Source organism: Bos grunniens, chromosome 28 (genome assembly GCF_055505025.1).
Source record: "Bos grunniens cultivar Pamir isolate PY7600 chromosome 28, Bosgru_T2T1.0, whole genome shotgun sequence".
Taxonomy (NCBI): domain Eukaryota; kingdom Metazoa; phylum Chordata; class Mammalia; order Artiodactyla; family Bovidae; genus Bos; species Bos grunniens.
In genome coordinates, this window is record NC_141192.1 from 42,433,914 (window position 1) to 42,458,639 (window position 24,726).

The following is a 24,726-nucleotide window of genomic DNA, read 5'->3' on the forward strand; positions in this document are numbered from 1 at the left end:
ATGGGCAGAGGAGCCTGGTAGGCTATGTACTCCAAGGGGTCACAGAGTCGGACACAGCTTAACTACTAAACAACAATAAAGCAGTACTCACATGCCCCATGGTGCTAGAATATTTAATGGGCTCTTGCATAATTATGTTTTGAGTTTATACAAATAAAATCTTAATCAGTATCACAGACATTCTGCAGAAATTTCTCTTCACACTGGATGTTATTGTTTGTTAATATAAATGATTTCCCCTCATTGAGCATATACCTGAACACAGAACCTGCCTTGAAAATTGTAGGTTTTGCATCATGTAAACTGTCTCTCTTGTCCTGGCACCAGGGACCTCATTCTGCTATCCCACTGGCTCCAACCCTCTTTCCTTCTGGTCGTGTGTAATCCTTTCAAGATATGCTTTCAGTGATTTAAGTGCCCACATACTTTGAAATTATTTTTCTTATTGTGCCGTCACATAACCTGCTACCACCTTACGTCAATGATTTCTGCTAATTATTGTAGGACAGACAGCAACTTGACACAGCAAATTATAACAATCCATGCCAAGGTGTGAAGGAAAGATCAAATGTCCCATCCCTTCCTCTCCCCCGTCCCTTACTCTCTCACACAAGCAAATCTGTAACTCTCCCAGACACCCACTGTTTAAATAAGCAAATGAATGAATATCTGAAATCAGGAAATGTAACTAGGCAATTAGTGGAAGGTGAGGCGCAGAGATGAGGATGAAAATTCTGGGCATTGGGTGGGGTGAGAAGCCTTCATGACACCCTTGCATCACACTGCTTACACTGGGGCTTCTCCATGTTCCTTTCACCAGGTTGCAAGGGTGTATCAAGAACATCTGCCAATGTTGCAGATGGATGCTGGAGAGGAGTCTATGGGGAATGGTAGATAAAGGGGGAAAATCCCCAAAAGTGCGGGGCTCTTTAATGTCTGAGAGTGTTCAGAACACTTTATAATTGTGATCCCATCGAATGCATTTAGAACAATTAAGTCCCTTTTATAACGAAAGCCAACAGTAGACATTATAATGTATCCATTCTCTATATACGCATTCGTTTTTAATCTGCAGTGAGGCTGTCTGCAAATCGGTCTTAACTTCTTATCTTCACTGTCTCTAATCTGGTTGTAACATCTGTCATTTTTATTCTTCCTCCAAAAGATAGAGCCTTCTTTCTTTTCTCTCCCTCTCTGAGATGTGAATGGTATTTGTTTTTGCCTCAGAGTTGAATAGTTTCTGAGATATAATCCTTTTCTTCACTCTCCTAACATTTCCATTGAGAACTACTCTTGTGTTCAGAGTAGCCAGGTTGAAGGACACGTTTGGTCGCATTTTGAGGTTTCCAAAGATGACTCTTGGCTCCTCTTGGCCAAGCTCTTCTTGACTCAGCGCTCCTTTTGGCTGCTGTCGGTACGGACAATGGTATGGACGTTGCCATTTACAGAGAAGGCCTGTGGGCCCTCGAGTGAACTAGTGACTAGCCCGAGCCTGGGGGCCCCAGATCTCCCGGCAGGAAGTCACACTTAGCAGGAGGCGGTCTAGATTCAGCCCTCGCGGACAGGCGGGAGCGGGGGTGGGGTGCGGTAGGTTCCCGTGGCCAGAGCCCCGCCTCCTTCCCCGCGGTCTCCGCGGACCCCGTCGGCTGCGACCACGCCGTCTCTAAGGACCGTAACCGCGGGCGCGATCCCAGCACTACCAAACCTCCCCGACGTCCTGCCTGCCCCGAGGGGGAGCCTTTATACCCCGATTCGCCGCACCAACTGGCCTTGTCAGATCGCATCTGAGGTGACCCTCGCCTATCAGTAATTAGAAGCAGCTTTGGGGTCTGGTGGCGGAGCCCACCTTGCCGGGAGTGGGGCAGCCAGGGCAGGGCTCGACTCCACGAGGAGGGCCGGCAGGCGAGAGTCCCAGGGGGTGCTAAAGGTGAGCCAGGGACCGGCCCGGGGATGGGCGCAGGGGTGGAGGGTGAGTGGGCGGAGCCGCAGGAAAGCCGGGGAGGTGGGGCGCCAAGAGGGCGCGGGCGCGGGACGGGGACGCAGGGAGGGGGCACGGGGAGGGGGCACGGGGAGGGGGCGGGGCAGGGACGCAGGGAGGGGGGCCCGGGAGGGGACGGGGCGGGGCGCGGATGGGGGCGGGGCGCGGGGAGGGGACGCAGGGAGGGGGCGCTGAGAGGGGGCGGGGCGTGGGGGGCGGGGGCACGGAGAGGGGCGGGGCGGGGCCGCAGGGAGAGGCGTGGGGAGGGGCGGGGCTCGGGGCGGGGCAGCGAGGTGGGGAGGGGAAGTGGGCGGAGCGCCCCCGGGAAGGGGGCGGGCTGGGGAGCAAGGGCCCCAGGCGGCGGTGGCGGCGGCTGCGGATCGGAGAGCGTGCGGTCAGGCCGGACGGGATGAGCGGAGCCGGGGCTGCCGGCTCCGTGCGCGGGCTGCGGGTGGACGGGCTGCCTCCGCTGCCCAAGAGCCTGAGCGGGCTGCTGCACTCGGCGTCGGGCGGCGGCGCGTCGGGGGGTTGGAGGCACCTGGAGAGGTTGTACGCGCAGAAGTCGCGCATCCAAGACGAGCTGAGCCGCGGGAGCGCGGGAGGCGGCGGGGCTAGGGCGGCGGCGCTGCCCGCCAAGCCCCCCAACCTGGACGCCGCGCTGGCCCTGTTGCGCAAGGAGATGGTAAGGGAGGTCCGCGGGCCGGAGCGGGGGTCCTTTCCAGCCGGGCTCGCCGTTCTGGGAAAGTTCGCCGGAAGTCCCCGCGCCACCCGCCCGTCTCAGGCTCTTTGGCCCCAGGCTCCGACGCGTAAAGAGGGACACTGCCCTCTCAACTACCCCGTTTTGCTTGTCCTCTCTGTGCCCACTACTGGACCCTCGCCCAGGGAGGTACCCCTTTCAAAAGGCAGTTTCTGGAGACCCGGCGCTCTTCGTCCGGCCCCAGCTGGCTCAGAGACCCATAAGGGGCTGCGTGGGGCTAGCGCTTGGCCTCGGGCCGGGGGCGGCTGGTCACCCCTCCCCAGGGGGCAGTTCATCTCCCGGGGTCGGGGGGCGGCCTTCACTGCGCCCGCGGGCTTAAGAGCTGTGTGCAATTGTGTTTTCCTGCCCTGAAGAGAACAGCTTTTTGTCCTCGCGAGTGTAGACTGCGGATTGGAACAGCCCTCGCCCCCTCCCCCCCGCCCAGGGCGCGTGCAGAATCGGATTACAGCGGAGCGGCTCCTGCCCGCAGATGCCGGTGGCCGCTCACCCTGATAGTCTCCGCGTGGTGGCCGGTTCCCCAAGCCCGCTAGAGAGGATTGGGGCGGTGGAGTCCTCGCCGTGTGGGTGAAGTCCATGTGGGTTCTTCAGGTTGTGCCTGGGCTGCAAACAATGGGGCTTAGTTTTTCTCGGTCGTTGGGAAGTATGTTAGGTGTTCGTGGAGTAGGACTAATGAGTTAAAGTGAAGCCGAAAGCAGCTCAAGGGTCTCCAGCTTTCTCCAGGGTTAGGCCAGCTCAGAAGACAACAGAAAAACCGTCTAACGCTCCTGCAGGCCTCTGATCACCTTTCTTGGCCACTCTCTCTGTTTAGAATTTGCCCTTTCCTTTTACCTAATGCAGATTCCCCCCTACAGATAAGTACTTTATTAAGGAAATCTAATATATGAAAACAATTTTTTGTCCCCCCAAATAAGTTGGCACCTAAATTTATAATAGGAATCCTTTAAATATGCTTTTAGTATATTACTATATTATTTAGAAAAATTCAATTTTGCATTTCTTTCGGGAAAATATCTGTCCTGAAAAGAAAGAATTAAATCTAGAAACAGCGTTAACACCTTTTAAGCAATTCAGTATTGTCTTCCCACTCTGTGGCTGCCACTGAAGTGATTTCCAGTTCTCCCTGAGAAGATTTTCTAAGCTTCTTACAGAATGACTTAAATTTCAAGCCAACTGTTTTTATTTATTAATCAGCATTAATCAACACCAGGATTGCACAGCTGGTAAGCTGTAATTTCATTAGATAAGCCTACACCCAGTATGTTTAGAGTCTGAACTTGGATGCAGCATAAATAAAGAGGGTGAAATAGGAAGACTCATCCTGGTTAATTTAAGAGACCAGAGACAGGAAAACCTCAGGCCACTCCCCCTGTGAAGCTCTCTCTGGTTTATAAACATGCTCTGGAGTCTTGCACACTCCTCAGTGGTAACTTGGGAGTAACCATGCTGTTCCCAAAAGTGTTTTTCCAGGTCCCTCCTGGTGCAACTGAAGTACAGTCACGGCCTTCTAATTATGCCCTGGACCAGAGCTCTCTCTCAGCCTATCGGAAACACAAGAAAAAAACAGCCGTCTGATATTTAGCTGAGATAAAGACAAAACATGGCTACAGGCCTTGACAAGTCCCTTTCAAGGAATGTCACAAAGTCTTTAGGAGTACTCTGGGGTTTTTTGCCTTTTTGAGATTTACTAACTTAGGGCAGTGGGGTCTGAGTGGTCGCTTCAAACTGAGGCTCCCACAGGAGTGGGGGTGTGGGCTTGCAAGATTAGAATTGAGAGTTTGTGCTTGAATTATCTGCCCAGTAGTCTGTTGATCTATTTAGTTTGAAGGCCTTAGGTCAAATCTATGCCCAGGGAACTAACAAGAAGTCCTGGCAGAATGTAGTTAGTTCCTTTTTAAAAATTATACGAGCACACAGGAGCAGTAGTGTGGAAGCCCTCTGAATGCGACTGCATTTTAAGAAGAGAACGGGTGGTAGAAAATGCAGACTGACGTGCGCTCCCGTTGGAATAGGGCAGGTGTGGACATTCCACCTGAGAGGACGGGTTGGGGCCAAGTGGGCTGAGGAAGGCCTCAAGAGTAGCAAAGGAACAGGTAAAGCGGGAGAACTGGCTTCGAAGAGTTAATGTGAAAGCAGGGTGCTTAGAGGGGTGAGCTGGCTGAGCTTGGGAGGTACTGGAGATGTGCTTGGAGAGATGAGAGCCTGCAGCAGCCTGGGGATCCCGGAATGTGAAACGAGAATCACGTGGGAGACACTTCATTGAAATAGAATCCACAGGCCTTGCTGGGTAAATATCAAGAGTCAGGATGGTGATGATAAAGAGCCAGAGATGACTTTTTTTTTAATAATTTTATTTATGTTATTTATTTTTGACTGTGCTGGCTTTTCTCTAGTTGTGGTGAGCGTAGGCTACTGTCTAGCTGCAGTGAGAGGGCTTCTTACTATGGTGGCTTCTCTTGCAGAGCACAGGCTCTGAGGTGCTCAGGCTTCAGGAGTTGCGGCACGCGGGCTCAGAAGTTGCCGCTCCTGGGATCTAGAGCACAGGCTCAGTAGTTCTGGTGCACGGATTTAGTTGCTCTGCGGCATGTGGGATCTTCCTGGACCAGGGATTGAACCCGAGTCTCCTGCATTGGCAGGCAGATTCTTTACCACTGAGCCACCAGGGAAGCCCCCAGAAATAAGTTTTTTAATGGAAAGTGCCCCTAAGCAAAACAATTAATAATTACAGTCGAGCTTCCCTGATGGCTCAGCTCAGTTCAGATAAGTCGTTCAATCAAGTCCAACTCTTTGCGACCCCATGGACTGCCTGCCCCATGCCAGGCTTCCCTATCCTTCATCAACTCCTGGAGCTTACTCAAACTCATGTCCATCGAGTTGGTGGTGCCATCCAGCCATCTCATCCTCTGTCATCCCCTTTTCCTCCTGCCTTCAATCTTTCCCAGCATCAGGGTCTTTTCCAATGAGTCAGTTCTTCACATCAGGTGGTCAAAGTATTGGAGTTTCAGCTTCAACATCAGTCCTTCCAATGAATGAATATTCAGTGATTTCCTTTAGGATTGACTGGTTGGATCTCCTTGCAGTCCAAGGGACTCTCAAGAATCTTCTCCAACACGCTTCTTCAAAAGCATCAGTTCTTCTGTGCTCAGCTTTCTTTATAGTCCAATCCTCATATCCAAACATAACTACTGGAAAAATCATAGCTTTGACCAGACAGACCTTTGTTGGCAAAGCGCTGTCTCTGCTTTTTAATATGCCGTCTAGGTTGGTCATAGCTTTTCTTCCAAGGAGCAAGTGTCTTGTAATTTCATGGCTGCAGTCACCATCTGCAGTGATTGTGGAGCCCAAAAAACGAAGTCTGTCTCTGTTTCTGTTGTTTCCCCATCTATTTGCCATGAAGTGATGGGACTGGATGCCATGATCTTAGTTTTCTGAATGTTGAGTTTTAAGCCAACTTTTTCACTCCTCTCTTTCACTTTCATCAAGAGGCTCTTTAGTTCTTCTTCCCTTTCTGCTGTAAGGGTGGTGTCATCTGCATATCTGAAGTTGTTGATATTTCTCCCAGCAATCTTGACCCAGCTTGTGCTTCATCCAGCCTAGCATTTCACATGATGTACTCTGAGTATAAGTTAAATAAGCACGGTGAAAATATGTAGCCTTGACGTACTCCTTTCCCGACTTGCAACCAGTCTGTTGTTCCATGTCTAGTTCTAACTGTTACTTCTTGACCTGCATACAGATTTCTCAGGAGACAGGTAAGGTGGTCTGGTATTCCCATCTCTTTCAGAATTTTCCACAGTTTATTGTGATCCACACAGTCAAAGGCTTTGGCATAGTCAATAAAGCAGAAGTAGATGTTTTTCTGTAATTCTCTTGCTTTTTCAATGATCCAACGGATGTTGGCAATTTGATCTCTAGTTCCTCTGCCTTTTGTAAATCCAACTTGAACATTTGGAAGTTCACGATTCACATACTGTTGAAGCCAGGCTTGGAGAATTTTGAGCATTACTTTGCTAGCATGTGAGATGAGTGTAATTGTGCAGTAGTTTGAACATTCTTTGGCATTGCCTTTCTTTGGGATTGGAGTGAAAACTGACCTTTTCCAGTCCTGTGACCCAAATTTGCTGGCATATTGACTGCAGCACTTTTACAGCATCATCTTTTAGGATTTGAAATAGCTCAACTGAATTCCATCACCTCCACTAGCTTTGTTCGTAGTGATGCTTCCTAATGCCCCCTTGATTTCGAATTCCAGGATGTCTGGCTCTAGGTGAGTGATCACACCATCGTGGTTATCTGGGTCATTAAGATCTTTTTTGTATAATTCTTCTGTATATTGTTGCCACCTCTTCTTAATATCTTCTGCTTCTGTCTCCTAATGGCTCAGTAGTAAAAAATCTGCCTGCCAGTGCAGGAGACATAGGTTCAATCCCTGATCTGGGAAGATCCCACATGCTGTAGAGCAACTAAGCCCGTGTGCCATGACTATTAAGCCTGTGCTCTAGACCCCGGGGGGCTGCACCCGCTGAGCCCACATGTCACAATTCCTGAAGCCCATATGCGCTAGAGCCCGTGCCCAGCAACTAGAGCAGCCACTGCAGCGAGAAGCCCAAGCACCACAACTAGAGAGAAGTCCTCGAGGCAAACAAGATGTGTCACGGCCATAAATAAATAATATTTTAAAAATTACAGTCCTAGCACCTGATCACTTTACTATTTGGGGATATCTCCTGGTAGGCATAGGGTAAAGTTTTCCTTACATCATCTTATTTGATTTTTATAACTTCTCCATGAGGTAGATACTGAAAGCCTACATTTTAAAAAATAGGATTCAGAATTTAAGTAGCTCACCTAATGTGACAATCTCAGCCAGACGTGTCTGGCTCCAAGACCCTGTTAAATCATAGGGTTTTACTGCTATGGCGGGGGCGGGGGGCGGGGGGCACATGTTGCAAGTATTTTCTAGGTCAGTGTATATTAAAATGTCGAACTTCATGGAGTGCCATTGATGTGGCAGTAATAACTTTAGTCATTCATCATTGGGAAAGTGGGGGTCATCACAGCAATAAGGGAGTCAGGAGAAGTGGCTGCTTATGGGGGAAGGTGGTTTGCCGTCGCATCAGTGGAAGGGTATGTTAAACATTTCAGAACGTGGAGCCGGAGGCTGGCAGAGCCTGGCCTGCAGATAACTGATTGCCGGATGATCAGGGCATAACACAGGGAGCTGGTGTTGAGGGGCGCCTGTGTGGGTGACGCCCTGCTCTGCTTTGAGAGTCCTGATGTCCGCTGGAGTTTCAGCACTTCCTGTGCTAGTAATGGGCTTACTCTGAAGTTCTGTGCCATTGTGAGCTTCCTTCCCCTCCCCAAGTGAGCCCATTTGGAGAGCTGTGAGGGTCAGACAGATGCTTTTTGCTCTTTAGACCTGAAAGCATCCTTTAAAACAAGAAGTTCAGATTGTTTCCGCCCACCCTCCCCAACATCAGAGAGTATATTTGGATTGTATCAGACAGATGTTTGCCACATGTCTGGTGGTTATAAAGTGCTGTAGAGGATACAGGGCTGAACTAGGATATAGGGCTGAACTCTCCAGGTGTTAAGGAGCTTATAACATCTAGCAGAGGTGGGCATCTTTACAGGAGTACGCTTGCTGTAGTTTAGACCATGTGCCACTTTTCATGTCTGAAGACTTTATTAATAATAGAGACTCAGTTTGAACAAGCTCTTGCAAAAGGAGAGCCTTGTAGGGCTGGATGTGTACAGAGGCAGACTAGAACCAGGGTTGGTGGGGAACCCAGGAAGGCTACTGTAATCTTCTTTACCCTCCTTCCCCCCACCCCTTCATTTTGGAATGTGACTGTCTACAGTGTCCACACTCCCAGTTTCAGCCATGCTTCTTACTGCCACTTTGGAAATACTGTGTGGAAGAATACCAGTGGGCCCAGCTTGGGGCGTCTGGACAGCTATTGGTGACTGAGGCCAAGATGGTGTTTTATTTACTAAAGTGGTGTGACTGTGCAGATGGGGTACAGGGCTGGGCATCCCTAAAAGAAAGACGAGTTTGCAGAAATGGAGCAGGGGGGCTACTGCTGGACAGCCAAAATATAAGATATCTAGTATTTTAAAATATTTTTTCTTTTTTAACTTTTTATTTTATATTGGGGTATAGCCGATTAACAAAACAGTGTTGTGATAGTTTCAACTGAACAGTGAAGGGACTCAGCCATACATACACATGTATCCATCTCCCCCAAATTCCCCTCACATCCAGGCTCCCACATAACGTTGACAGAGCTCCATCTGCCATACAGTAGGTCCTTGCTGGTTATCCATTTTAAATATAGCAGTGTACATGTCCATTCCAAACTCCCTCACTGTCCCTTCCCCTCATTCTCCCCACACTCCCACCCCACAGCCATAAGTTGGTTCTTTAAGGCTGTGAGTTTTTTTTTCTGTTTTGTAAATAAGTTCATTTGTATCATGTTATATTTCACATAGAAGGGATGTTGGGTTTCCCTGGTGGCTCAGACAGTAAACAATCTGCCTGCAAAGCAGGAGACCTGGGTTCAGTCCTGGGTTGGGAAGATACCCTGGGAGAGGGTGTGGCAATCCACTCCAGTATTATTGCCTGGGAAGTCTCATGGACAGAGGAGCCTGGAGGGCTACAGTCCATAGCGTCACAAAGAGTCAGATATGACTGAGTGACCAACACTTCCACTTTCTTATAAGGGATGTCGTACAATATTTGTCCTCTGTCTGCCTTCCTTCACTCAGTGTGACAATCCCTGGGTCTATCCATGTTGCTGAAAATGGCATTATTTTGTTCTTTTTAATGGCTGAGTAATATTCCATTGTGTATGTTCCATATTTTCTTAATCCATTCCTCTGTTGATGGACATCTAGGTTGCTTCCATGTCTTGACTATTGTAAACAGTGCTGCAGTGAACATTGGGGTGCATGTATCCTTTCAGATCATGTTTTTCTCCGGATATATGCCCAGGAGTGGGACTGCAGGGTGCTATGGTAGCTCTCTATTTAGCTTTTTAAGGAAACTCCATACTGTTCTGCATAGTGGCTGTACCAATTTTATTCCCTGCAGACCTCTTTCTGGATAAAAATACTTTGGCCTCAAGGGCCCCACAGTTTGAAAGATTTTTATCTGGTATGCTGACAGGCTAGCTTGGCTCAGAGGATCTTTGTTGGCATTTCAAATCCTTGCATGTGGTTGAAGCACACACGTGACTCTCAGAGTCCACAGGGATCCTGGCACACATCTTTCCTTGCAGGGTTCTTCAGAGACCACTGCCCAGCAGCCCTGTAAGTTTAGCTCATCAAGCTTATTAGGTCCTCAGAAGCGTCATATGAAAGTGTAGAGACAGAAAGAGAGCCTCAGACATGGAGGCGGGAGATGGTAGATCTCTGAGGATTCTTGAGTTCCACTTCTCAAACCATCAGCAGCACCTTTCTAAATAGTAACTTTGAAAACTCTCTGCCTCATTTTTTTCTTTTTTTCAAACTATCCAATAGTTGCTTTGGTCACCCACCTGTGAGTGGGAAGTTGTCCACACAGAACTTTTGAATTCCTGAACTGCAATGGTTTGGGTGAAGAATTGAATCTGAGAAAAACGGTTTGATTCCTGAGAGCAGCAACACTTAACTTTCCCGCATTTTAGTTGTTTTTCAGTCGCTAAGTTGTATCCAACTTTTTGCCACCCCGTGGACTGCAGCTCTCCAGGCTTCCTTAGCCTTCACCATCTCCTGGGCCTCACTCAAACTCATGTCCATCTAGTCGGTGCTGCCATCCTGTTATCTCATATTCTGTTGCCCCCTTATCCTCCCGCCTTCAATCTTTCCCAGCACCAGGGTCTTTTCCAGTGAGTTGGCTCTTCCCATCAGGTAGCCAAAGTATTGGAGCTTCAACTTCAGCATCAGTCCTTCCAATGAAAATTCAGAGTAGATTTCCTTTAGGATTGACTGGTTTGATCTCCTTGTGGTCCAAGGGACTCTGAATAGTCTTCTCCAGAACCACAATTTGAAAGCATCAATTCTTCAGCATTCAGCCTTCTTTATGGTCTAACTCTCATATCCGTACATGACTACTAGAAAAACCATAGTTTTGACTGTATGGACCTTTGTTTGTTGGCAAAGGGATGTCTCTGCTCTTTAATACACTGTCTAGGTTCGTCATAGCTTTTCTTCCTAGGAGTAAGGGTCTTTTAATTTTAGTTGAGACAACACCTAAATGCCTGACAGCCTTGTGTGGTGAACTAGAAACTGGGAGACGGCCATGAACTTGAATAGCCCAGATCCCCGCAGAGTTCAGTCTTCACCCTATACAAGACAACAGGGTCTCAGAGAGGGGGTTTGAGTCTTTAAATGGGCTTATGGTTGGAGGCCAATCTCAAGTCAAGCCCATGCAGTGCCATCTGGAATAAGAGTGTTAGCTCTTAATGTAGGATTCTTGGTTGGCCTTGGTCAAAGGAGACTGGGGATGGCCACTGGCCTTTAATATCGTGTGGACACCAACCCTTTCTCTTGCTTTTTATGTCAGTTGTCTAAAAACACTAGACACTGACATGAAGTTTTCTGTTTATTGTCCAAGAACTTGGTTTCCTGATTTTTAGCTTCAGATTTTCTTCCTTTACTGAATCTACTCTCACAGAGAGGCAATTTCAATTAGTTATCATTCAAGAAAATGACAAAATGCAAACTAACCTTCAAATGGGTGTTGAATTCCCATGTGTCATTAGTTAAGTCATGCTTTTTCCTCTAGTCCCACTTGATTTTTAGAATCAACTGCATTCATGTGTGCATTCATCATCTTAAGTAATGAACTTTCAGGCCTTTGACACATCCTTGATGAATAGTCCACTGTTTGTGATCCCAGAATTGAGGGATTGGAAGGAAAGTATCCCATTTCCCTTCTCTGCCTTCTCCCCTGCAATTTCATTTTCATAATTTTAAAAACTTTTCTTACAGAAATAGTCACCCAAGGGAGTAACAGTACTTATGTAGGAATATCTTTTGCAGTGATATATAGTAGTATTCTATAATAATAATATATAACAGTGATAGAATATTATACAATTGTTGAAAAGAATGTGGTAACTATGTAAATGAACATAGGTGTTCAAGGTTTGGAAAAGTAAATTACAAAACAGTATATATATACATTTGTATGTGCATTGTGTCTTGAGGGAGGTATGCTAAACAGCTAAAAGTGGATGTGTTTGGAATAGTAGTTCTTAAATTATGGTCTGAGGACACCTATGGGTTCCCAAATCCTTTTGTGGGAGTGTCCATAATTAGATGGTGATCATATGGGCAAATGTGACTTTCCAAAATAGTACCTAAGGAAATATATCAATATTTGGAAGGTCTACATTGAGTGAATCAATTTTCCACATTTTTCATATAACTAATGCTTGGTGCATGGTTAAAAGATCCATTCAAAATGCAAGACTGGTGGATTTTAATGAAACAGTGTTAAAAGCTCATTGGCATAGTTTCAAATTCCACACTGGAGCCAGCTTAAGGATGGTGCCAAACAATAATATCCACTGTTAACTTGAAAGGTGGTTTAAATACTCCTTTTTCCCAAGTACATATCTATGTGAGGCCAGGTTTATTTAAACCAAAAGAGCATGTTATGAGAGATCAAGTACAGAAGAAGATAAGCCAGACATTAAAAAGATTTCTTACACAATCTCATTTATAAAAATGTGATATATGTTAGCAGTGGGTGTCGTGTTTTTGAATGGCTTTATATGACAGTTTCTCAATTTTCATTTCTAATAAGGTAACTATTGATAGGTATAATTTACATAAATAGGAGCTCTTTGGGACCTTCAGTAATTTTAAGAGTCTCAAGGGGTCCCAACCAAGACCAAAACACTTTAAGACTGCTGCATTAGGATGTGAAATTAGGGAAGACTGTATAATTATGAGCCATTGAATTTTTAATACAGTTAGAATATTTTATTTTTGTAATTGGGAAAGAAAGTAAAGGAATGTGCAAAGACATGTCTTAGACAGTGGTCAATTGCTTTTTTTCTTTTTCCTTCTCTGCGTAGGGCAGAATGAGAGGAAATGTGCTTCATTGGTACATCCATTGTTGTAGGTTAGAGATGGACAAGGATGTCTTCACTTGCACTGCTGAGCTGCAGAATGGGCTCCATCCATCGGCGTGGGCGCCTTCAGGTGTAGGACCTGGTCTGCTTGCTCTCTCTGAATCACCAGGGCTCTTTTGAGGCAGTCCTCAGCTCGGTGGGGCTGCAGCGTTAACAGGAGATGAGGTTGACACACGCATACGCCCTGGGGAGGAGCCGAGTGACTGATGGAAGCCTGCTTAGGGAGCCCAGAATCACAGTTCACCTGGGAGCTTGGGTTCCTGCAGGAGTATCTCCGGCCAGCTCAGGCAGCTGAGTTCATAGCTCTTTCTCTGTTAGATCAACACTGATGAAGCTTTTCTCTTTGGTCTTCTTTTTTTAAACAGTATGCAGGTCAGCGTTCTGTCAACACATCCTTTATTCAGAAATCAGGTTATGATCCATTAAGTCACTGCGATCTTTAATTACATTCCAGTCCTGCGGATGCATACTAGACACTCATTAAATTTGGGGCATTTACTAATAGTATTGTCTAAAATAAATTTACAAGCCATTTATTATGTTTTTAAAGGTTCATTATGAGTTAATACATATTCATAGTAGAAAATCTGGAAAACTCAGAAAGGCGAAAGTCAAAGTGTTAGTCACTCAGTCATGTCTAACTCTTGGGACCCCATGGACTGTAGCCCACCAGGGTCCTCTGTCTATGGGATTCTCCAGGCAAGAATACTGGAGTGGGTTGCCATTCCCTTCTCCGGGGGATCTTCCCAACCCAGGGATCAAACCCAGGTCTCCTGCATTACAGGCAGGTCCTTTATCATCTGAGCCACCAGAGAAAATTCATAAAAGCTAATAAGAAGAGTCGCTTGTGATCTCAACAGCTTGCTGCCCCCAGCTGACATGGCGCCCTCTCCCAGCGTAGTCTGTGTGGGCAGTGCAGGCTGATGGTCGGGCACGCATGCTGGAGCCCTACCACCCGGCTGCAGCCCCTGCTGTCAGTGAAGGGCCTGCATCTTTCAGGGCTCAGTTTCCTCATGGTAACAGAATCCACACCTACTTCACAAAACAAGGATGAGGATTACCTATTTGTGTATAGCTGAGATTTTCTACTCCAGAGTCACTAGCGATGAACTGGTTAGCTGGTTAAAAGTTACATGATATTTTAAGGCTTTTGATAGATATTGCCAGTGAGTCTTGCTGAGAGGTTTTACAAGTGTGTAGCCCTACTAGCAATGCACATAAGTTACATACTTTATTATAACTAGTTTTTAAAATTAAGAGTAACATGCTTGTTGGAAAAAAAGTTTAGCAGTACAGAAGGCTGTAAATATCCAGTCCCACTTTGCAGAAGTGAATTCTGCTCACAGACATTTTCTCTTCTAGTCAAAAGCTTGCATGTGTGTATGGATAATGTGTAAAGTGAGGTCCTACTCAGCGTACTATTCTGTACCTTGAACTTTTGTGCCTAATGGTGTGCGTTGGTCAATGTCCTACTCTTGTACTTAGACAGCTGCTCTTTTAAGTAACTGCCTGGTTTTTATTGTATGTGTGTGTGTGTTCAGTTGCTAAGTCATGTCTGACTCTTGCGACCCCATGGACTGTTGCCCACGAGGCTCCTCTGTCCATGGGATTTCCCAGGCAAGAATACTGGAATGGGTTGCCATTTCCTTCTCCAGGGGATCTTCCCAACCCAGGGATCAAACCTGGGTCTCCTTCATTGCAGGCAGATTCTTTACCACTGAGCCACTACAGAAACCCTTTTATTGTATGACTATAATTTTTTCAGTCAAGTTTCTATCATCCATTACGTTTCAAACTAAATGTTCACCCACCAGACTTTTTCTGCATCTGTCTCCATATTTTGGGGCCCCCTGTTCCTGATTCTGTAGCTTAACTTCAGACCTATGCATCCCTTGTACCATGTGAGGTGGGGTATCTTTCATCTTATGGTTGAGGAATCACAGGAGGAGGAAATAGTGGACTGGCACAGGAGAAGCTCATTGCAGAGTGCCCCCAGTGTGACCCCAGTGTGACCCCAGTGTGACCACTGGGACTAGACTGTGCTGGCACCAGATTTACTCCCCTCCCCCACCCTGGGCCCAATTTCCTATATGGACCTGGGTAAGTAAGACCATCTCCTCGTATGTTTATCTTGTTTTCTACTCATTGCTATATTTCAGAAAAAGTTGCTTTTATGTCTCTTGAAAAAGAGAGACATAAAAGAGCTTTGTACAAGCACGAGAATTACCCCCAACTTTTGTTTTTGGGCTTCCCTGGTGGCTTTTAGCTTCTTAAATAAAACAGACTATTTTTCTTAAGTATATTTTTTACTCCTAAAAACTTCGTAAAATTTTTCATGATGCTTTGTTTTCAATCAGTTAATTTCCCACCACAGTTCTCTTTCATCTCCTAAGCCTCGTATCCTAATGGTAACATTTCTATTATCATCTAAAAGTCAGGAAGAACTTCCTCCTTAACATCACCTTCCAGGGATATTCAGAGACTTGGTGACCCGAAACCCAGCTGGGAACCACCATCCTGTCTGAGGTGGATACATTGGCCAGCCCATTGTGAGTTTTGAAACTGTTTTGAGGGTGGTTCAGGATTGTTTGGCCCTATTGTTGGAGATGCTGGGAATGAGTGAGCCACCTGTGTGTACAGCAGGCGGGCTTCAGGGAGCTCTGTTTGTGGGACACGATCAGGAAGGAAGCAGGAAGCCTGAACAGAGAGAGGAAGGAGTCAGGCCAGCAGTTTAAAGCTTGGAGATGAGTGGCTTGTTCTTGATTGTCTCAGAAGTCTACAGCAAGGGGCTACAAATTACAGGGTCTAAGAATTCTGTACTTTTCTAAAATGAGGCTGTCTGAATTTTTCAACTGGGTATTCAGGAAAGAGCTGTGTTTTCTGAATGCAGCTGTGACTCAGCGCCTGTCCTTTAGGGAACACATCACTAAGGTGACGGGCTTCTGCAGCGGGATGAGGACAGAGGTGAGGGTTAGTGGGCTTGCTGAGGGTGTGTGCCCCTGCCTCTGCCCGCTTTTTTTCCGGAAAGATGAGAAGTTCTTATTTGTGGGTGATTTAATCATGTCCTAAAATGTAACTGCAGTTTAGTTCTGTGGCCAGGCCTTCTTTCTGCTTCCCACACCCCCGAGCCTCATGCCCTCCTGTTGAGAGCCTGCTCTCTGTCCCTGCCTCCCAGCTGTTGGCTCTGCACTGAGCACTCAGGAAGGAATCTGCGTTTGTCTCTTCTCCTGTCAGGCAAGAGGTGAGTGCTTTTCTGATGACATGGCAAGAACCATGTGGCCTGTGGCTTTCCTCAGGGGCACCTTGGGGTGGAGCCAGGAGCCTGTGGATCCCAAACCCACTGCCAGGCCACTTCACCACCAGATGTAATCTGGGAGGGCATCGGGGTCTCTATAGCTTTCCCTTGGTCACCACTGTCTGAGTTTCCTCCACAAGGGTCTGCACTGGGTGCTGAGGGACCCAAGGGGGAGATGGGTCCATGCCTTCTGGGCATGTCCTCAAGTAGAAGGAAGACCATGTGCACCCACAGCAAAGGTAGAGAGTGGTCATCGCCATGAGACAGGCAGAGACGGTGAGGGAAGGTGAGGAGCACTGGTGACTGAGTCCATCCAAGTCAGAAGAGGAGGTGTTGCACTTTAAAAAATAGATACACTTATTTATTTGTTGCTGCGCTGGGTCTTCATTGCCACATGCGGACTTTCTCTAGTTGCGGTGTGCGGGCTTCTTGCTGCACTGGCTTCTCTCATTGTGGAGCGTGGGCGCTAGGGCGCTAGGGTTTCAGTAGTTGAGGCTTGCAGCCTCTACAGCACAAGCTCAGAAGTTGTGGCGCATGGGCTTAGTTGCTCCATGGTGTGTGGGATCTTCCTGGATCAGGGATCGAGCCGACTCTCCTGCATTGGCAGGCGGATTCTTAACCACTGGGCCACCTGGGAAGCCTGGGATGCAGTGGGAAGCAATTATCTTCCAATTTAAAAAAATTTAAAAAGGTAAGGAAAAAACTTGGAGAATTAAATAAAATGAATCTGATGCTATTAAAAAAAAAAAAAAAACAGAGCCAGGGGACAATCAGGATGAAGGGACCTCACTGACCGGTGGAGGAGGCACAGGGAGAATTGTTCCAGGTCAGATTATGGGATGCCGCCTAGGGATTTTCAATTTACCTCTAGAAAATTCAGGTGAAAATGTTTAAACTACCTCAGCAGGGGAAGAGGTGTCCTGGGTGGGAAGCTAGATTGCTCCTGTATGTTCTTAACTCCTGTCCTCCTGGCTAATCTGGAGGGTTGCTGGTGAACCAGAGGAAGCTGAATCTCATGTCTGAAGAAGGAGGCCCTGAGAAGCCAGGCTGTGGGCGTGCACATGTGCTGTGTTTAAATCCCTGTCAAATTAGTCCAAACCCTTGGCATCTGTTGCCTTGTGTAACAGGCGTGTATAGGGCTCTGCTGTATTCCTAGGTGGGTCAGACTTGGTTTCTAGGCCAGCGTTCCGCCCCATGACAAGGCAGCTTTGTGAGTCACCGGCCGCCACAGTGCAGAAAGGTCCAGGTTACGATCCAACTCCTAGCCTGTGCGTCTCCCACATAGGCCTGGGAATGCCTCGGACACTTGAGCACCTAAGGAGAAAAACCCGTAGCCGCAGTCGGGGCAGCACGGCGTTGAGGGAAGTCCGGGCTTCTGCAGTCACCTGTGCCCACCTCCAGTGGTCCAGGAGAGTGGCAGACCTGGGCCGATAGCACATCGCTCTACTACTTTTTCCTTTACAGTTTTGGGTTCGCTAGAGGTAAAGAACCCACCTGCCATTGCAGGAGACATAAGAGATTCGGGTTTGATCTCTGGGTCAGGAAGATCCCCTGGAGGAGGGCATGGCAACCCACTCCAGTATTCTTGCCTGGAGAATCCCATGGACAGAGGAGGCTGGTGGGCTGCTGTTCTTGGGGTCACAAAGAGTCGGACAAGGCTTAGCAACTTAACAACAACAAAATAGCCAGTTAACTTTTGAGAGTAGGATGCCTTGGGGCGGAGCGTGCCTGGAGGCCACGCCCCCAGCGTGCCGGAAGTCTCTTCCTGGGAACAGCTTCTTTAGAAGTTCTACCATAGAAGGAATTCTGGAACGACAGGAATCACGCCAGAAACAACAGGATCTGCCTCTCTGCCTGTCTGGGTCTTCCTTTTGAGTGTCTTGGCTAACACGCCAGATCAGTGTGAACGGCTCGTTTCCGTGGTCTGTTCAGCTGTACCAGAGAGGTCGCTGGTGAATAAGAGTGGTTGACGGTGTGAAGAGTGACCTGGAATTTAGTCTTGTCACCGGATAGCTTCTCTTGTGTAGAAAATATCATTGCTGGGTAATTATAAAGACTAGATCCTTTGACATGTTCTGTGTTTCTTTTAAAAATATATTAATATTTAATTTATTTTTAATAATTTTTAAAATATATTTTAATTTTTATTTTTTAAATTATTAAAGTGTGATAACACATTTACAGGATACTTGGAAAATACAGAACAAGGTTACATATAGTTCCACTATCAGTTCAGTTGCTCAGTCGTGTCCAACTCTTTGCAACCCCATGAACCACAGCACCCAGGCCTCCGTGTCCATCACCAACTCCCGGAGTCCACCCAAACCCATGTCCATTGAGTCGGTGATGCCATCCAACAATCTTGTCTTCTGTCATCCCCTTCTCCTCCTGCCCTCAATATTTCCCAGCATCAGGGTGTTTTCAAATGAGTCAGTTCTTTGCATCAAGTGGCCAAAGTATTGGAGTTTCAGCTTCAACATCAGGCCTTCCAATGAACACCCAGGACTGATCTCCTTGAGGATGGACAGGTTGGATCTCCTTGCAGTCCAAGGGACTCTCAGGAGTCTTAATACCACAGTTCAAAAGCATCAGTTCTTCTGCGCTCAGCTTTCTTTATAGTCCAACTCTCACATCCATACAAGACTACTGGAAAAACCATAGCCTTGACTAGACAGATCTAATGTCTCTGCTTATTAATAGCTGTCTAGGTTGGTCAGAAATTTCCTTCCAAGGAGTAAGTGTCTTAATTTCATTGCTGCAAGCATGATTTTGGAGCTGCAGTGATTTTGGAGCCCAGAAAAATAAAGTCAGCCACTGTTTCCACTGTTTCCCCATCTATTTGCCATGAAGTGATGGGACTGATTACCATGATCTTAGTTTTCTGAATGTGAGCTTTAAGCCAACTTTTTCAGTCTCCTCTTTCACTTTCATCACACACCACTATATATTACAATTATTTTTTAAGTAGATAAATTAAGCTTTTTAGTTGGAGTTTTAATATCAAACTCTCAAAAATTAATGGAATAAATATACAGAGAAGCAGAGGGATATAGTAGACCAGAAAAAACACTGTGAACCAATTCAACATAATTCAGATTTATACAATTTTCACACAACAGTAGGATACAAATTCTATTCAAGTTCTCATACAGTGTAAACTAGGAGACACTGAAACATATCCGGGGACATAAAACAAGGTGCAAAGATTTCATGGTCTAAAGGTATTGAAATCATACAGTCTGTTCTCATATCACTGTAGAATTATGTTAGACATCTGTATCAAAAGATATGTGAAAATAGCCCACATATTTTCAAGTGCACTGTGACATTTACCAAGAGAGATCTTCAGCTTAGCCATTGAAAGCCTCAATAAAGTTAGACTGAAAAAAACACCTGTTCCCTGTGTGTGTGCGTATTCTTTTCCGTGCTTCTTGAGTGCTTTAGTGCAGTGCTTGGTATGTGGGAGACATGTGATTGCTGTTTATTAAAATAGTTGATAGTTCATTTAATCCTCCCAATAAATTAAGAGAAATTATTTCCTTTTATCATCAAGGCATAGAGATGATAAATAACTTGCTCGAGAGCCCAGAAGCAGAAGGGTGCAGGGCAGGTCTCCTGGCATCTGTTTAGAGTTTCCCATCTTGAGAGTCCCTGAGGTTGACTGCTCAGCAGCTTGCTCGGCGTCCCCATTCCCAGTGGCCCTGGACCTGGGTCGGAGTCAGAGTCTGCAGGCTTCACAAGAGTGGTTCTCACGCACTGGAGAGAGTAGTAGATGCGCTGGTCTGCGCTGCATTTCTAGATGAATTAACCCTTCTGTCTCTGGGATTGATGCATTTTCCTGTCCTGACTGTTCTCTTTTCCCTGGGATGGGCCCCTGGGGGAGGGAGGAACTTAAAGATGAATGTGTGACTTTGAAATGTTCTTTGTTCTGTTATCACTTGGGGAAATAGTTCCCAGGGGAATCTGTAGAGGCCCAGGTCTTACTAAGGCTTATTCGGTGGTTCTCTCTGGGGAGTGACCCCACAGCCATCTTAGGAGAAGATGTCCTCTTCTCCAAAGGAGAGGGAGTCTGACTCCTTGTGAGTCTGGAGACCCAGCTGATTGGAGGGTGGGTGCTCCAGGGGGCAGCGTATGACCCTAACTGCTGAGCTGCTGGTTCTATTAAAGAGACTGTTGCTCCAGGAAGCACAGAGCACGTGGGGGTCTTCTTTGAATCTGATCGTAGCAGGAAGAGATGACACCCTTGCATCTTAGTGTCCAAAGTGAAGCTGGCTGGGGCTTTCAAAATGTGCAAGGCTGTTGCTCTGCAGGGCAGGCCAGATCACCAGGCGATGTTCTGCAGGCCAGGCTCGCTGCCCCACACATGTGGTCGTTCCCTGACGTGTTGGGTCACGTCTGAGGTGTGGGCATTGCATAATTAAGGTTTTCTCAAAACTGAAGAGCCAGAGCGTTCAAGTGATGCTCTGAGTCACTGGCCATGTGGAAAGAACATGCCGGCACGGGCAGATTGCTGACTGAGAGCACCGCTAAGATTCCACTATGTTGCTGACTTCTTGCTTTTACCTCCCTGCCCCTTCCCTCAAGGTTGGCCTCCGACAGCTGGACATGTCCTTGCTCTGCCAGTTGTACAGCCTCTATGAGTCCATCCAGGAATACAAGGGAGCCTGCCAGGCAGCGGCCAGCCCAGACAGCACTTATGCTCTGGAGAACGGCTTCTTTGATGAGGAGGACGAATATTTCCAGGAGCAGAACTCCCTCCAGGATGGGAAGGAGCGAGGCCCCCCAAGGGACCTGACGCTGCCCGTCTCCCCACTCCCCAGCGGCGACTGGATCCTGGAGTCCATCTAAAGGATGCAGGAGGCAGGCCACTGTCAGCACGGGCTTCTCTTCTGTGGGCCGTCCTCGAGCCTGTGGGACCAGCACTGCCAGCTTAATTTGCAGGCGGGGAGATGTGCCTGGGCGTGGGGGCCGCGGTCTGTTTGGAGGGCCACTTTCTGCTGAGTGATCTGGAGGTGCTCAGCAGTCTCCTCACACCCCGGTCCTGAGACCCTGTGGCCAAGGGTTTATACTGAGAGAATAATGAGAAGATCCCTGGAGAAGACCTCTCGTATTCTGGGCAAGGTGAAACAACTTGTATATAGCTAGTTACTTTCTGCTGGTGGGGTTTGCTTCGGGTTTGCAGTGTGTGAGAGCTCACATTTCACTACTGGCCTTCCTCAGGACCTTCTGCTGCCTTTCTTGCTGTTTCATGAGCTTCAAAGCCACTTGGTTGAGCTTTATTTATTTGTAAGCTGCATTACTAACTGTCCAGGGGACTCAGTAAAAAAAGTGTACTAAGAAAGTAAACCTTTCAGGCCACACCAATCAAGAGACTTGCATTCTCTGAACCTGTCCAGATATTTTGTGTCCTTCTCTGTGCATCAGAGATGGGTGGAAGACAGTGCAGAGATACCTCGAGCTGGGAGACAAAACGGGCAAGCGATGTGTATCATTCACTGTAAGGTGGTGAACGTTTTTGGTTTTAAAGATTCTGGGTATCAGCTGTAGTATGTTAGACGGCAAACTTCCACTCAATACGGTGATCACCTGAAGCCTTACTATATTTATTAAAATCTTTTATGAACACTTTACACTTTGTAGGTTAAAAGTAAAGATAAAAGGCTAAACTATCTGTGGTTGTATATTATTTTGGTCTGACTTTCATAACTCGAACGCATTGAATCCAATCAATGACTGAAAGAAAACTGCAGTTTGCTCACTTGCCATTAAGAATTTTGAAAGAAGCTCTGTTCCTCTGTTGGCCCATCCTTAATGTTGTTTTATCAGTAGACTGCAACATACTTAGGGCTCAGTGCTGTTCAGTCATTGCAAACTCTGGACCCCTTGCTCCTCTTCTCTTTGGTGCAATAATTGCTTTATTAGCACCTTTTTTGCGTCAGAGTGAGGAAGGAAAACTCACCATTGTTAATCAGCCTGTTAACAGCCTGTTATGCACACAACTCTGTGTCGGGAGCTGGGGTGAGGGGCAGAGGAGGAAGAGTTCTGCTCATTTTCTATGTTGCAAATGGTCACTGAAATGAGGGGTGGCAGTAGATTGCCTTTAGCATGTGGCCTGACTGGTGGGGAAAATTGAAAGTGGTAAAACCCGGTGAAGGAGAAGGGGGTGACAGAGGATGAGATGGTTGGATGGCATCACTGATTCAGTGGTCACAGTTTGAACAAACCCTGGGAGATGACGAAGAACAGGGAGGCCTGGTGTGCTGCAGTCCATGGGGTTGCAAAGAGTCGGACACAAGTTAGTGACTGAACAACAGCAACAAAACCAGGTGACGACTGGTTGTCTGCTGGGACCTCTTTCTTTGAGGCTGGCCCCTTCTTCACATGAGTTGAACCCAAGACCAGCTGACCTCAACCTTGACCACACTAAAATGCTTGGGGGAACTTTTAGAACAATATTGTTTGTTGTCGTTGTTTAGTTGCTGAGTCGTGTCCGACTCTTTTGTGACCCCATGGACTGTAGCCTACAAGGCTCCTCTGTCCATAGCATTTCCCAGGCAAGAATACTGGAGCGGGCTGCCATTTCCTTCTCCAGGGGATCTTCCCAACTCAGAGATAGAACCCGTGTCTCCTGCATTGATAGGCAGATTATTTACCACTGAGCTACCAGGGAAGCCCAGGACAGTATTGAGCCTAGATTAAGACTCCCCCTTGCCCTTGTCCCCTCTCCAGCATCATTTTGATTTAATTAGTAAGGAGTGAGGCCTGAGCATCCCTGTGGTTCTAAAAGTCACCCAGGTGATTCTCATGTAGATCTAGTTACGGTCTAGAGTTCAAAGTGTCCAGGGAGCAGGCATCACCGGCAATGTGGTACAGAGTCTCACCCCACCCGGCCTTCTGCCCCAGGTCCTGCATGCACCTTGACAAGATTCCTCCTGTGTAGACGATTCTTCTTCACAGAGTTCCAGAAGAATGCTGCTTTAAGTTAGCCCAGCACCAACAGAGCTGCTCTGAGAGGGCTGTGGTGCCCCCCCTGCAGCACTGAAGAACTGCCTGGCCTGCCCCAAACCCCGGCCACTGTCCTCTCAGAGAGCCAGGCTTGCAGGGCTGGGAGCCCTCTGATTCAGAGTGCAGGCATTCCCTTGTCTGCTGCCTCTGGCTCCTAGACCTGCGGTGACTCATGGTGCCTGTGAGTCTCTGAAGGCAGGAAGTATGTCAGAGTGTAAGGTGGGATGAATCAAGGTGAGCAAGGGACCCTTCCCTTCCTGTTGGGCTGACACCTTCCTTGCTCCTGTAGTGAAGTGGTGTATACATGTAAACCACTGTGGTGGCTAATGCTCTGCTTGAAATGTATTAATATATAAACCACCCCAAACTTTCTCTTACTCCACAGGTAGTGTACTGCTGTAAGTATTGCTTAGCAAGGAGTATTAAAATTCCCCAGATTGTAAAATGTTTTCTAATAGACCCTTCTACAAAGGTGCCTTAGATGATTAGAAAATAAATTCCATCAGTGTCTTTTTTTGCTACCTGGCATAAATCATTACCTAAGTTCAGAATTGGTCTGTCTTGGTACTCGGTGACCAGCAGAGAAATGTAGGTGATAAAGCCATCCAATGTTACCTGATGAAAGCTGAAGAAATTGTGAATTACTTTGAAGGCAACATCCATAGTAGTTAAACACTTTCAGCTTTCTAGGCATAAGTGCAATGAACTCAGAATTGTTGCTAGTTTAAGTCTTGGAATTCACAGATGATACTGTTCTTGTTATGTGCCCAGTGGAAGTCACAGTTAACCAACCTGGCTCCTTGCTTTCATTTCTGTGTAACCTAGGGTGATGTCATTCATTCACCGAACATTTGTCTAGCATTTTTCTGGATCACATTGATCCAGGCAGCAAGAACAGGTGAATAACGAAGAGTGTCTGGCAGATGTTGCACTTCCACAAATAGCCTCGTACGTGACGGCAAGTATTATGACGGGGCAAGTACCATGGACTGCTGAGTCCTAGAAGACTCAGCTACTACTTGAGGATGTTGGTGAAGATAACATCTAAGCTGGCTTTGGAGAGTGAGTGAGTTCTTCAGGAGACAGGGTAAGAAGGAATGGTGTAAACAAATTCTCCAAAATCATTTATGTGCAGTACTGTGTGTGTTCATAAGACGCTTTCATTTCTATAAATGGATTCAGCCACTTACTTAAGACCATGGCTAAATAACAGCAGAGCCGCAGTTCTCAGATGCAGTTCGTGCTTTATGTTTAAGGCACAAGCGGGGAGAAGGAAATGGCAACCCACTCCAGTGTTCTTGCCTGGAGAATCCCAGGAATGGGGTAGCCTGGTGGGCTGCCGTCTATGGGGTCGCAAAAAAAAAAAAAAGAAAGGCATAAGCAGGTGCAGGAATAACGTGAAACCTAAGGAGACTGGTCTAGCCCCTTCACTTTCATCACAGAGCTTTAGTATTTAATGATTTGTTGTGTAGTGCATTCTGCAGGGTCTTGGTCTAACTTCTACACGCACAGGCCATATTTCTTTCAGAGTCTGTGGTAATAAGTATATGCCGAGTGTATGTGTGACTGA

At 47.0% G+C, this 24,726-nt stretch overlaps 1 protein-coding gene across 1 annotated transcript; it reads left to right on the forward strand.

Annotated features, from left to right (window-relative positions):
* Positions 1–2,333: 2,333 nt before the first annotated feature.
* Positions 2,334–21,820, forward strand: FAM89A (family with sequence similarity 89 member A). Its single transcript, XM_086381332.1, has 2 exons — positions 2,334–2,660; positions 20,736–21,820. The coding sequence occupies exons 1-2, from the start codon at positions 2,388–2,390 to the stop codon at positions 20,997–20,999; spliced, it is 537 nt and encodes a 178-aa protein (XP_086237458.1). The 5' UTR covers positions 2,334–2,387; the 3' UTR covers positions 21,000–21,820.
* Positions 21,821–24,726: the final 2,906 nt, after the last annotated feature.

Coding starts and splice junctions, on each gene's coding strand:
- FAM89A (XM_086381332.1), top strand. CDS start 2,388: ATGAGCGGAGCCGGGGCTGCCGGCTCCGTGCGCGGGCTGCGGGTGGAC. Junction 2,661..20,735: donor CCCTGTTGCGCAAGGAGATG/GTAAGGGAGGTC, acceptor CCTTCCCTCAAG/GTTGGCCTCCGACAGCTGGA.